Source organism: Fulmarus glacialis, unplaced genomic scaffold, assembly GCF_000690835.1.
Source record: "Fulmarus glacialis isolate BGI_N327 unplaced genomic scaffold, ASM69083v1 scaffold9063, whole genome shotgun sequence".
NCBI classification, from domain to species: domain Eukaryota; kingdom Metazoa; phylum Chordata; class Aves; order Procellariiformes; family Procellariidae; genus Fulmarus; species Fulmarus glacialis.
Window position 1 is genome coordinate 1 of NW_009204843.1, and position 13921 is coordinate 13921.

Sequence of the window (13921 nt, forward strand, 5' to 3'; positions counted from 1 at the left end):
TGGGGAGGGGCGCACGGGCCGGCGTGGTGCCGCCGTTCCTGAGGGGGCCCTGGTGTCCTGAAGGTCCTTATTTCCTTCGGGTGCTTGTGGGGAGCGGGGTGGTACTGGATGGCGGTGGCTCCTCGTCCTCTCGGTGGTGTGAAATCGCTTTGCTTTTGTGTCTGAAGGCGCTTACAGACCATTCCGGCTGGCTGTTGCTAAATGTGCTGAAACAATGACGCTTTTTATCTTTAAAAGACACTGTAGGTTTTTTCCCCTCAAAAAAAAAAAAAAATTGCTGTTAAAAAGTCAGTCAGAAACTGGAATTTTTGCGTTAATTGTCAGAGAAGGCTGAGCTATAAATAATTCTTGTCCTATAGTCGCCTGTATATGTCCTTGGCACAAAGTTCACGCAGCATCTTTGTTGCTGTTTGAGTTACTTGATCAAAGTCTTGCCCTAGAGCTGATCAATGTAGGCTTCCTTTTTATCTACCTGCGGTGATGTGTTCTGAAATGTTTCTCCTTTAAGTGTGTGTATGTGACTCTTAATATAAAACTTCTGTAGTTATTCCACAGATTTTGAAGTACATAGGAATTGGCTTGCTATCACTCACAACTTACCCCTCTCTCAGTGGTACTATGAAGTAAGTACATGTTTGGGGTTTTTTAGCAGTATATAAATTATAGGCATATTGGGTATGTCAGCCTATGTGAATGCTAGAGGGGAAAGGCGCTTATTTGCAGCAAGTATGTCATGGATTCAAAAACATATCAATCACGATTTGTTGGCCCTGTGTAGCTTTTGGTTAAAAAATTTGAGAATTGTTTGGGGAAGCTGCTAGTACTTATGAAGGCAAAATGGAAAAGACAATTAAGGCACATGGGTTATTAGAAAGGCTGTGTAACACAGGAGCAAGTTGCATGGGAGTCTTAAATTGCTGCTCTCTTTGCTCTTGACATTAATGATACACAGTTATCACGATAAAGAACAAATCATATAAATGGGTATATACATTATTAAATCAATGACTGTATTAAATTTTTGAGCCTTTGCTGGTGCACTACGAGCACGCGTCGATTTTAATCTAGATGAATCGCCTTTAAGTTGGTGATAGACTCAGCCTACACAATTGGGTTTTAATACATCTCACAATATCTCCTGGAGTTCTGGGATAAAAATCATAGTCTCTAGTACTCCTCCACATAAGCATCTGGGAACTCTGTATCCAGGAGTAAATGATTTGTGCAGGTCAGAACTTTCTGACAGGCTGATCCAATACAGTGATTTGTAAAACAGATTTCTGCAATGCCAGCGTGATCCCACTACCAAAGCATAGGATGCCTTTCGGCAGCATAACGTAAGCATTTGGGAAAACCACTCTGACAAATATACCCCATCCCAACCTGCTCTGTTCCTGCTTCCTCCTCTCCTGTTTCCACAGCCAAAGAATTAATCATTGGTCAGGACATAATAACTGTCCTTATGGGAAAAGATCAAATACTATTTGATCTTGGTAAAGTCTTTTTAGAATTAAGCCTTGTTGACTAATGAGTAAAAATAATTTTGAGATTGTAACAAGGCTGATTGTGCTGGTTATTCCTCTAATGTAGACAAATATTCACTGTGAGCTATTTTACTGAGATTTTTTTAATATTAGCCCTGTTACTGTGAGTTGATCTATAAAGAACAGGCAATTATATATTGGTTAGGTGCAGATACACAAAATGTTATTTAATCTTTTTCTACTAATCAAGAGACGTCCCATCCCTCTACCAGTGAACGGGTCAAATCATATTCAGCACCATACTGCTGGCTACTTTATTGTGAAGTAGTTTCTGTTAAATAGAGGCTACTGAGATAAAATATATCAACTGATTTGCTGTGATGAACTGTACCTGAAGGACTGTAAACAGCGTGGATTGTGTTAAATTATTGAATCTCGTTTTGTCTTTAGGCAACTTCGGAATGGACCCTGGATTATCCACCATTTTTTGCTTGGTTTGAATATGCACTTTCACATGTTGCCAAGTACTTTGACCCCAAGATGCTGGTTATCGAAAATCTAAATTACACCAGTCGTGCAACCATCTTCTTCCAAAGATTTTCTGTCATCTTTACAGATATCCTTTTCATATATGCAGTTCGTGAGTAAGTCTTAATGTTCTAATTTTAGGGACAGTGGGTAGTCACTAATATATGGACTTTTTCTACAGTAACAACAAATTTGTACAAATAAGCTTGTAAATGCATGGAATTACAAAGTTGCTTTAACCTATTCAAGGAGAAATTTGGAACATGCTGCTAAACACAAGATAACTTGTTGTTCTTGGAGATGCTATTGCTGTACATGTGGTCAGATTTGTACGCATTCAGACATTAGCTGCTCTTTCACATGTTACATGTATTTTGTTTCTGTTGCTGGGTTCATTTTGTAGGAGCTGCAGGACAGCTTAGATGCACCCAACTGTTTTTTCCTGTAACTTTTCTTATTACTCTGTTCTTCTAGAGTAGAAGCATAAAGGAAACTTGTGACAAAATACCAGTATCATCAAATATGTGAAGTCACTCCAGTGTTTTTGGTATTCTTCATGATAAACTGATTATTCCAGGTCTAATTTAACAATATTAACATTGTGTATTTTCACTGTGCCCTGGCTTTGTGAAGAAGTGTTTATCTTACACCTACAGAGTACAGGTCGGGAGATGTTTTGAGAATTATGTTGCCTACCTTAATGATTTGGCTGTAACAGTCTTCCCTCATTTTATTTTATCTGCTCAAAATCTGGGTAGAAACTTCTCTGCTGCATTGGAGCACTATATAAGCTCCTTTATTTACTTTCTTTATTTGGAACAGGCTAGCTTTGCATTGTAACTTTTTTCCTTTTATTGTTTTGACTCAAAGATGCATGAATGAGCTGGCTTTCTTAAAATGGCTCTACTAATAGTATTTCAACACAAATCATAGAATCATAGAATCATTAAGGTTGGAAAAGACCTCTAAGATCATCGAGTCCAACCGTCAACCCAACACCACCATGCCCACTAAACCATGTCCCTAAAATCATCCACGACTTTTTAATCTGATCTGACCTTACCTTCAAAAATAATATGGACCATATGGCTTCACACTGAGAAGTAGTAAGATGTTTTTAACCAACAGAAGTAGCTCATAATATTGGGGGGGAGCCAGGAAGAGGTTAATGTCCAACTGAGGACCTTAAATACAACTTGGTAGGTTGGCTCCAGATGTAGCAATACGTTGGTCAGTCATGAGAAGTCGATAGCAAACAGGTAATGACGACTATACGGTTATTATTGAATGTGAGACTTGAACCTGAGACTAAGTTACTGAGCATAAGCTTTAGCATGTGGAACTTACTGCAGCTATTGAAATTTAAAATCCTTCTTTTACTAAACTTTATTCATAACATTGTCTTCCTGATGAATTTAGTAAGAATTTTATCATTGTTTTCCATCCTAATAAAATGGTTTTCTTCAGGTTAAGTGTGCTTTTCAACTCTTAAAAGCAACAGCGTTTTTGTTGGCTGTTTCATTAAGACTTCTGTTTCTTCTGCGCTTGTTCAGGTGCTGCAGATGTGTAAATGGGAAACGAGCTGCAAAGGATATCCTGGAAAAACCAACATTTATTCTTGCTGTTCTGCTCTTGTGGAATTTTGGGTTGTTAATTGTGGATCGTATCCTTTCAAACTGTGGCGGGTTGTTTGTGGGTTTTTTTAATATGTTACAGTGTGTGGTACAAACCCATGAATAATATTATTACTATCACAGCAAGAAACACTGCTGTTTTAGTTGAATAACTTCATGTTTTCATCAGAATTATTGTTTGGCAAAATGGAAATTGTTCAGTTTTTGGTCTAATGTACCAGAACTGCAGGAGGACCAGTCTGGCAGCAGCATGCCTGTTCCTGCTGGCTGCTCCTCCTCCGCCTGCCTACAGAAGTATTAGCAGAGAGTCTCCTTTGCCCTGGGTGTGGTTCTAGGTTTGTCCCATGGCAAGGAAAATCTCATAAAGCAAGTGCTTTATGTTCAGGCTGTATTCAATTCATTAAAGAGAATTCATTAAAGAAAATTCATTACATGAGAATTAGCAAGTTTTTTTTAAAGAGCATATAAAAACACCTCTGGAAAGTCCAATTGTTGTGAGTGAGTCTTGCTCACTTGCACTTGACAGAAAGTGCATTGATCTAGCTGAGGAGGGAACAGAGAGGGGGGAAACAACAGTAATTCTTTTATGGGAGGGACTAGTTTTGTCTGTCCCAGTCCTTGTTTAAGTTGCCTGCTTACAGGTGGTAAGTGATAAGCGAGGGCTGCTGTCTCCATCCATTAACCAATGTGAGGCAGAAACTAACATTTAAAAATTCAAAAAGTGGAGAATTAACCTTTTATTTGTTTTGGTTTATATCATATAAGTGGTCAGATTGTTATGCTTCGTTTCATCGAGATAATGTATTAGTATTAGTAGATTTTGTGTCTGTGCTTATGGGTATGGTTAAGTAATGACTTCATGTCTATGTGGACTGAATTTAAGGTTGCTTTCTTGATTTAAGTTCCATTTTAATTTGAATTTATTGTTTATATGTTTGAGTCTCCCCAGAAAACTGATAGTAGTAAAGAAAGCTTACTTTGTTATTTTCTTGACTCCAATTCAGATATTCACTTTCAGTACAATGGCTTTCTGTTTGGGCTGATGCTTCTTTCTGTTGCCCGACTATGTCAGGTAAACTTGAGTGGCTCTTTCCTGTTGTCGTCGTGTGTATTTTAGGTGCATTAATTACCTTCAATATGAGCAGTCTAATGAAGTGATTGAGAGTGGCTGGAAGTTGAGGTCTGATTATTTGTTGAGTTTGGGGGGAAGAGGAGTACTGGAAACTCACCATAATTGCTTGCTGATGCTGCAGCATTGCAGTTCCCTGTGAGAAAGCTAAATTCTGTGTTATACCTGAGCAACGTGGCATGGTTTCCTGCCATCTTATCTTCTTCCAAGTTGCCAGTCCTCAGAAAACATTCTTCCGAAGCTGTGGGGAGGCGAGGCCTATCCTAGTTTTCCAAGTATTGTGTGACGATATAGTTTCCTCCTCCATAACTGTTGTGCATAACACTACTGAGTTTGTAATTTGAAGTAAATACTCATTTGTTTTTATGCCTCTGATAAATGTCCTGTCACTTAGGAGTACCACAGAGGACCATTAAAAGTTAGTACAAAGGGAGAACAAGTAGAAAAAACTTGAGTTTTGTTTTGTTTTTCCTTCAGAAAAGATACTTGGAGGGCGCTTTTCTTTTTGCTGTTCTTCTGCATTTCAAACACATCTACATGTATGTGGCCCCAGCATATGGCATTTATTTGTTGCGATCCTATTGTTTTACTGCAAATAATGCAGGTAAGATGGGTTTTTCCTCACTTGCTTTTGGGGGATTGTGTTAATTAGTGGGGCCTGGGGAAGACTTAAGACATGCAGATACCATCGGAAGGAAATGGCTTTGGGTCAAAGGCAAATTCTGCTTGGGTAGCAGAGTTGGTAAGATCTTTAAAGATCTTTGAAATTTGTTTGTTTTCATAAAATTCATGTTTCTAGGGAGTTCTTTATTAAGAAAAACCAACATGAACAAGCTGCAGGTGGCAGTTTGAAGCCATAAAAATTGTTCTGGATATGTAAGGATTAGCTAGCATCAGAAGCTATTCCAAAGTCTTTTGAGTTTTCACTTCTTAGCACTGAAACGTGTCTGATACCTTCTCTGTTCACGTGAGGAGTACTTCTCTTGAAAGAGAAAATACTGAAAGGTGGTATAACGCAGGAGCTGCAATGTGGAAAAAGTAAATGCAAACGAACTGTTGAAGGAAGCAACTGAATGTATTGACAGAAAAGGCTATGTGCTTCTTTTATATAGGTGCTAGCAAGTCACTGTTGGCGTGGAGTGCTTTGTTTCCCTCTCCACTTGCCACAGTAACTGTTTTCATAATCTGTTTGCTTCTTGTAGATGGATCCCTAAAGTGGAGAAGTTTCAGCTTTCTTCATGTAACTCTTCTGGGATTGATTGTCTGTCTTGTTTCTGCTCTTTCATTGGGCCCCTTCATAGTATTGGTAATAACCTCTTTTTACCTATTATTCCCCTGAATGTTAGAAAATTGTGTTATAAAAATATAAACCATGTCTCATCTAAAGAAACCATTTCTTTCTTGTTTTTTCTTTTCTGTAGGGGCAGCTGCCTCAAGTCATTTCACGGCTTTTTCCTTTCAAGCGAGGCCTCTGCCATGCTTATTGGGCCCCTAACTTCTGGGCTTTGTACAATGCCATGGATAAAGCACTAACAATTTTTGGTACAGTATGCTAATCTTGCTATTTGTTGCCTATTTGCAGATAGAGGTCTCTGGATTTTAGTCTTCCTTTCCCATTTGCAATGCAGGTAGTAAATTACATTTTTCAGATTGCCTTAAATCATCTGATTGTCTGCATAATCCAGTGCATGATAAGTTTCCAACAGTAGGTCAGAAATCAATCTTCTGCCTCTGCTGTCTTTTAAAAAAGAAAAAACTTTGCCATGTACTTAGTTCAGCTGCTCCATTTTCTTCATTAACATTTATCAGTTTGTGCTTTTTTTATCTTTTGTTTTCAGGTTTAAAGTGTAATTTTCTTGATCCCATAAAAATTCCTAAAGCCTCCATGACAGGAGGGCTGGTTCAAGAATTTCAGCACACTGTCCTCCCTTCTGTGACTCCACTGGCAACGTTACTCTGTACTTTCATATCTATATTGGTAAGAACAAATATTATTTTTGGAAACTTGATGTGTTTTGTCTCCCATAGATTTTATTTGATTAGCATGCACTTCACATGAATTTTAATTCCAGGGCAACAAATAAAAAAAAAATATTAGGATAAATGTGGAATTAATATCTTTCTTGATACACAATGTTACTTTCTTCAAGTATGGCTAAAATTGTGGCCTATGTCAACTCTAGAACAGTTAAGAGATTAAAAGCAATCGTGGATCAAAACCACTCTGCATGCTGAGCTAGTAGTAACCTTTTTGATAAAAGTTAGTTGAACTAGGATGTGAGTAGAGATACTGATGGAACTGTTTGGGCAGCCTACGGTGTTCCGAACAGCATGAGCTACAGGTAAGCATAGTATTCTTCACGTGACAAGCAAAGAATTGAAGGTTCAATAAGTAATTACCTGGATACAGAATCTTTTTCACTCTAATGAGCAACTAGCCTTTAACTGGAAATCTTTGTTTCAACACCTTTATGTAGTAACTTTGATAGAATGAGTTTAGTGGCAAGGATTCAAAGACAGTTCTTGCAACACAAATAACAGGGAGTTGGCTGTAGTCTTTTTCCCTCCTGTTATGCTGGTGAAGGTCCTTAAGACTTTACTTGCGCATCCAGATAGATACGGTTCCTCCGGTGCTATATAATGTTTGTACCACACAAGCACAACCTGGGTGCAGTGGTGTTTATTAACATTGAAAAAAGCTCATTGGACAATGGCTTGTGTTCAGGATTGCCAGACTTTTTACTGAAGTCCTGTTTTTGCCTGTTGTTTCTAGCCCTCTGTTTTCTGTCTTTGGTTTAAACCTCAAGGGCCCAGAGGCTTTCTTCAGTGCCTTGTTCTTTGTGCGCTGAGCTCCTTCATGTTTGGCTGGCACGTACATGAAAAAGCAATACTCCTTGCTATTCTGCCTTTAAGGTAAGTGAATTTCATACATAGTAGTTGGCCAAACTGAACCTGCAGCCACTTGTTGAGGATTCCTCAACGAGGATCACTTTGTTTTCAGTATATTTCAGAAAATGAACATGTTTATAGAATGCCTTAAGCTCTAAAGTTTTAGTGTGCTTCAAGTAAATTAATTTCAGACATAATAAAATGTGGCAGCCTTAGCAATAGAAATGTGCTGATGCTAGTACAGCATATGCAGGAAACTGGTGTGGTGTTAAACAAACAGTATATTTTATGACATACTAACACTGGTTTATACTTTACAATAGTTTGCACTGACAAAAGTAGAGCTTTATTGGGAGTAGCTGATTCCCGTATCAGCTCTGTGGGGCACAGCAAAGCTTTGTACTAATTTACAGATGATCACAACAACAGAAGTGTATGGTGTTGGGATGATTAAGCAATCCGTTTAGGAGTCTGACACACAAGCCTTCCCACTACATACACTCTTTTGTGCCTCTTTGAATGCTGAGTTATATTAAGATGCATAGTATACAGAAAATCTGTGTTTTCATTCAGACACTTGATTGCTGTTAAAATAATGCAAAAAAAAAAAAAAAAAACCACAAATCCCGAAACAAACCATGCTTATGAAAGAATGGGGTTCAGAGTTTAGGCTGCATGTGGACCCACGGCTCTTGAAAGAATTCATTTAGCTTCCCCTTGAAGCCTTCTTTTCTTAGTGACAGCTTGGGAGCAGGCTTAATAAAACATTTCACTCATGTGACTGAGGGTCGTTTGTTTCCCCTGCTGTTATAACTGCATTTGTGCGGTACATTCATTGCACCTGAAAAGTCCAAGACCTGTTTGTTGTGTGTCTTGTGGCTTTGCCTTTTGAAGAGAAAAAATAATTGGCTTGCCTGGCTTAAAGCATTTGACACTGCTGTCATACTCAAGTTTGGCAAGCATGCATAGTTGATTAAGTTCTTTTTCTCTCTGAATAGTTAAGTTTAGAGATCTACTGTGGCAGGGACAAATGTAAAAATATTGTAGTCTTTTAGCTGCTGGGCAGTTCAAGCCTTGATGAGTGCTGTGGTTCGTGTTTAAAATGCTAGGTGGCTAGTTCAGGAGCCAACTGAGGAAAGGGACCTTCTGCACTATGCTTGACAAGAACAGTACGCAGTTTCTACCAAAAGGACTTAATGCCGGTTTTGGGTAGGAGTGAGGCTGTAGTTCATAAGCTGCCTGACCACTATTGCTACAAACTGTATTTTCCTGTTCAGAGATTTAGTGATGTTTAAACTCTTGAAGTGGGAATTGTGGGAGGGAGTGAATTAACACTGGAAAAACAAAAGGAAGGAGAGAAAGTAGGGATGATAATGTTGGCAGCCAGCTGCTAAAGGAAAAAGACCATTTGTAGAAAACTCCAGTCCTTTCTGATGTTTGTGTTCAGTGGGTGTGTGGTTTTCTGGGGAAGGGTTTCCTGGCTGATTTTCTCCTGCGTTTTTATCTCTGAGGCCACGTGGTTTGGAAGCAGGAGACTTCATCACAGGTCCAGTTTTTGGAGGGACTGGGGAACTGTGAAACTCTGTTTGACCTGTTCCCCAGTCTCTTGTGAATTGTGTAGTGTTTTGCTGAAATTATGTTTCTTTGCTAAAAGACAAAAGCATAACAAATTCTTGTCATTTTTAGCCTGCTGTCTGTTCAGAGAGCGAAGGATGCTGGCATCTACTTGATTCTGACAACCACAGGGCACTTCTCGCTTTTTCCATTGTTGTTCACACCGCCAGGTAAAGTGTTTGCCTTCTTTCTGTGGTTTCATCTTACTGCTTTGGGGTTTTTTCTAGAGATGATGTGCAGGTAATGGTTTTGGATTATTTTATGTAGTAAGTTGAAAGTTGCAAGAGGCTGTATGTCAGCCTGTTTCCATAAATACAAACTCTCTGACTAGTGAAAAGAAACATTGGTTTAAAAAGCTGTGGAAGAGCTGTAAGCTTTAAGTTGAAATAGAGATGGAAAATTGTCATAGTCAATACTTGTTATCCCTCATTCTGCCACAGTTCTGGAAACTTCCCCCTGTCTAACATAACCATGTGAAGCAAAAGTGATAAAGGCAGTTTGAAACTGCAAACCTGACAGGCTGTTTTCCAGCTGACGACTACTTCATGCTATCAGTAATGTGCTTAAACTAAAAAAAATCATGCAGCAGCATCAGTTAAATCGGTATGTGTAAGGACAGATTTGTCTTTGTGACCAAAAGCTGTTCCTTCCTTCCTCCCTTGCCTCCCCTTTTGCTTCACTTGAACCCTGGGCCATCGTAGCTACGACAACACTATGACACTGTATTGGTTGTCATCCTTCTGGGAGAGTTCAAATCCAGACACTCACGCTCTTTGGTCTGATGATGCTGCTTACTTGCAATAGTAAAGCTGCTGCCTTGAGAAATGAGAAACTTCCTCTGCCTTCTCTATTACTTAATTTTTACCTACCACACAACCTAGAACTAGATAGCATTGATTTGGCTGTCGCATTTATGTTTTAAGCTTCCCAGCCCAGGAATTTCTGATTTATTTTTTAATAGGAAGATCTTACTTGCAGTGCTATTATACTGTAATTACAATTAGTGTGTTCAGTATGTTTATAGATAATTGAAGTAAGTGTATTGCAAATGCTTGGCATTTGCTTTAGTAAATACCTATCCTTATTTTTAGGTGTCCTAAGCAGTAAAACATTTAGTTCTGTTTGGAGAAAATAATTAAGTTGGGCAATGCAAGTGTGACTAGTAGGATTTAAAGATACTGCAATTTATATGGCAAAAGGTTTTTATAATCAATTTTAAAAGTACGTTATGTTCCTTGTATTTCAGAACTTCCCATTAAAATACTGCTTATGCTGCTGTTTACTGTTTATAGCTTCTCTTCGTTGAAATCTCTATTCAGGTAACTAAAGAAACTTGTTCCCAAAGCCAAGAACAAAACTATTTCTTCTGTCACTGGGAACAGTGTTGTCAAAAGGGGCAAACAGTGCAGAAAACAGATACTGAAGTATCAAATTGAAGTGTTACTCATGAAAAGATGCTGCTGCCTCTGCTCTCTTCTCAGGAGGCAAGGCTTAAGTTAGGATTATTGTAGCACATCCTTGTTATGTTTGAATTGTGACAGGTACCCAGTTAGTCCCAGCAGGCTATAAATCCTCACCTGCTTGATGCGCTGTTAAAGCACAAAGTTGTAATGTTGTAGCCTGTGAGGATTTATGGCACACTTATTACAGTGAGTTATCTAGAGATTGTTTATCTGTACTAGCAGTTATAAATACTGCTGTGGTTTTTTGCAGTGGTACTTAGTGTTTTCATGTGTGGAAGGGGCAGGTTATAAATAACATACATTTACGAGCTGTAATTTGTCAACAAATCTGCAAACACTTGGTTGTCAGAACGTGTAATTGCCCAAGTCCTCCTGTGTGTTTATACAGGCTGTTGATCTCGTAGCCATTTGACCAAAGGTAGCGCTTATCCTTATCCTGTAGTCAATGCTTTCCTATTTCCCAAACTTTTCCTGGCAAAGCCGGGCTGTAAGTGAAGGATCTGTTGGAAGTGCTGTAAACCTGTATTCACTACCTCAGTCACATGCTTTTTGTAGGTGATCCTCTTTTGACCAGACTGCTTTTTCCTCCTTCGTGTTCCAGAATTCAATCATTCTGTCTCAAGAGCTCTTACTAAAAACCTCTGTAGGAGCTTAGTTTCTGTCTAGAGATGGAGCTTTTGCAGGTTTCTTGTTCCTAACTTTCCAAAAAACCCAAATTCCTTCCAGAAGAACATGAATTCCCCTGTAAACTACCTGCAGTCAAAACCCTACCACCGGTGTCCTTTGCAAGAGCGATTGGCTCATACATCCCACAGAAAGCTTGGGGGAAGGGGGCAGCGGTTAAGATAAATGTGACATTTCCAGTCTCTGGTCATAGAACAACTTCTGTGGAACAAATGTGTGTGTGAAGTCTCTGTTCAGGTGTTCACTGGAATGATGCCAGGTGAAGCAGAGCAGCTGCTGAGATTTCCACTTAGATTCCAGGGCATCTTGGAACTTGGTGTAAAAGCAACATGATAAGGAAATTAGCTGTATTCTGTTATCATGTGTTTTCCTACTGAAACTCTTTAAATTGTTATTTAAAGCCTTATTGTGAGCTAATGGGGGATATTCTTTGCACTGGTCACCAATGACAGCTGAAAAACAGAATAGTTATTTTTAGTTAGCGTCATGTATTTTAACACTATCTTTTTTGTTTTCTAATTCCTCTGACAGGAGAGAGAGGCCTCTCCTTAACTGGCTTGAAACAATCTACCTCGTCCAACTAGTGCCTTTGGAAATCTTCTGTGAAATTATATTTCCTCTGACCCCCTGGAAACGGCACTTTCCTTTTGTCCCTCTGTTGCTGACCTCTGTGTACTGTGCTCTGGGTGTCACATACGCTTGGCTGAAACTCTATGTCTCTGTCTTGACGGAACGAATTTCTGTTAGACAAAAGGCCGAGTAAAGCCGCAGTGTTGGGACCAGTCCCAGGTTTTTGGGGATTATCCGGCACGGTGAGGGGTTGTCACAAGGACATACAACTCTTGATAAGACACAGCGTACGCGTACCATCGCCATGAGGGACATTTTTCTTCCAATACTTCTATACTGCCCAACGAGGATACCTCTGATCAGAAGCGCTCGTCGCAATAACATGGGGCGCGGTGAGACGCCGCCACTTGCCGTGGATCAACTGTGAAGCTTAACGAGGTCCAGACTTCTGTCCCGAGGAAAGACTGCCCGGCTTTCCCATTACTGTTTGTATCTGAATAAAAATCGGTGTGGCAAATTACAAGGGATCATTGCTGCGTAGAAGAGAGCGTTGTAACTGCATTCTGTGGAATATGTAAATTAAAAACTTGATATTTTTTGTTTGAGCATTTCTTGCGGTGTTTTGTATCTCCTGTCTAAGCCCTACTTTTTGAGGTACACCCGCACAAGTAGGGACATAGTGTCTACCTGGAAACTTGTCCTGAGGTGCCCTGTCAAACTCTTGAAGCTTTATTTTAGTTGCTTAATATGTCCCTGTCTCTTTGATCCCCTTCTTTCATAGAGTCTTTGCAAAGAGGTTTTAATATTCTTGTAATCATACTTAGTTTTGTAGACCACATTTCCCCATTTCAGATGCACGCCTTAATTTGGTATTATTTTAACACCATTCAACACATCGCATGATGTGGCTGGAAAATGGTATTTATTTGCAATTCATTTAAAACTCTGAATCCCTGACAAAAGACCAAGTGCCCACAGTTCCTCTAGTAAACTGAGGAAGGGGTGTGTCGTGCCCTCTGCAGAATTGTGTACCCTTAAAGATGACAGTTACCTACAGCTTGATGCAGTTTGTCGTCGTACTTTTCTAAACCCTATGTAACTGTCCCTACAAGATTTTGCTCTAGAAATTGGGGCCTGTTTGGATTCCAGTGCTGACACATGAACCTGAGAGGGGAGAAGGGGTGGATTTTAATTCTTTTTTTGCCAGTAGTTCTTGAACTTTTTTCCATGTTAGCTGAAGAACGTGACCCCCTTCAGGGGGGATAGCCCATGGGATGGTTGTGCTCTTTGCGTTCTTTGAATATTTTGGATGTTAAAATAGAGTGTGGCTCTTGTTAGGACAGCGGGTGGACAGTAGAGTAGTCGCTGTGGCCATTTGTGTAACCAAACAGCTTGTACATTTGAACTTTTCACAGCCAGTGAGCTCATTTTCAGACTTTTTCACTCCGGTTTTCATTACTTTCTCATAGCTTCTGCTTTTTCTACTCCCAATAACTACTTTGCCACGCTCTTTTTAGCTGCTGTGACTGCCGGCAGTGCCTTGGTGCTTCTTCCACCTGTACTACCTTTGGTCTAAACCTCAAAGCTCTGCACAGGGTAGGACATCCACGATACTCATGTTTATCCGTCTATAGGTGCCGTCCTGCGTAGGGGAATGGCAATATCCCAAAAAACCACCTCTCTCTGCTCTTCTCCAGCAGCACCTTTGCGAGTCGAGCCGAAATCCTCCAAGGACTCCTGCCTCAACTTTGGCATCTCCCGCTAAGGAGCGGTGACAGCCCAACCTCCTCCTGTGCGGAGAAAAGCGAAATAATAATTTTTTTAGGAAAAAGGCTGGGAATCCTTCTGACCCGTGGTGCGTTCAAATGCCATTTTTAATGGTTGTGTCAATCCTGGTACTGCTGCAACTGGTTTAGTGCGGTTTTT

The 13921-nt window shown here is 39.8% G+C and overlaps 1 protein-coding gene across 1 annotated transcript; it reads left to right on the plus strand.

Moving 5' to 3' along the window:
- Window positions 1-548: 548 nt before the first annotated feature.
- Window positions 549-12188, plus strand: ALG8 (ALG8, alpha-1,3-glucosyltransferase). Its single transcript, XM_009575149.1, has 12 exons — window positions 549-623; window positions 1935-2128; window positions 3566-3675; window positions 4651-4718; window positions 5253-5379; window positions 5978-6081; window positions 6197-6317; window positions 6614-6753; window positions 7549-7688; window positions 9351-9448; window positions 10525-10597; window positions 11957-12188. Exons 2-12 carry the CDS (start codon window positions 2025-2027, stop codon window positions 12186-12188), a joined length of 1317 nt encoding a protein of 438 aa, XP_009573444.1. The 5' UTR covers window positions 549-623; window positions 1935-2024.
- Window positions 12189-13921: the final 1733 nt, after the last annotated feature.

What these genes read in the sequence shown, in the direction of transcription:
- ALG8 (XM_009575149.1), top strand. Translation starts at nt 2,025, where the DNA reads ATGCTGGTTATCGAAAATCTAAATTACACCAGTCGTGCAACCATCTTC. An exon ending in TTCATATATGCAGTTCGTGA is followed by an intron (nt 2,129 to 3,565) that starts GTAAGTCTTAAT and finishes GCGCTTGTTCAG; the next exon opens with GTGCTGCAGATGTGTAAATG. An exon ending in GTACTTTCATATCTATATTG is followed by an intron (nt 6,754 to 7,548) that starts GTAAGAACAAAT and finishes TGTTGTTTCTAG; the next exon opens with CCCTCTGTTTTCTGTCTTTG.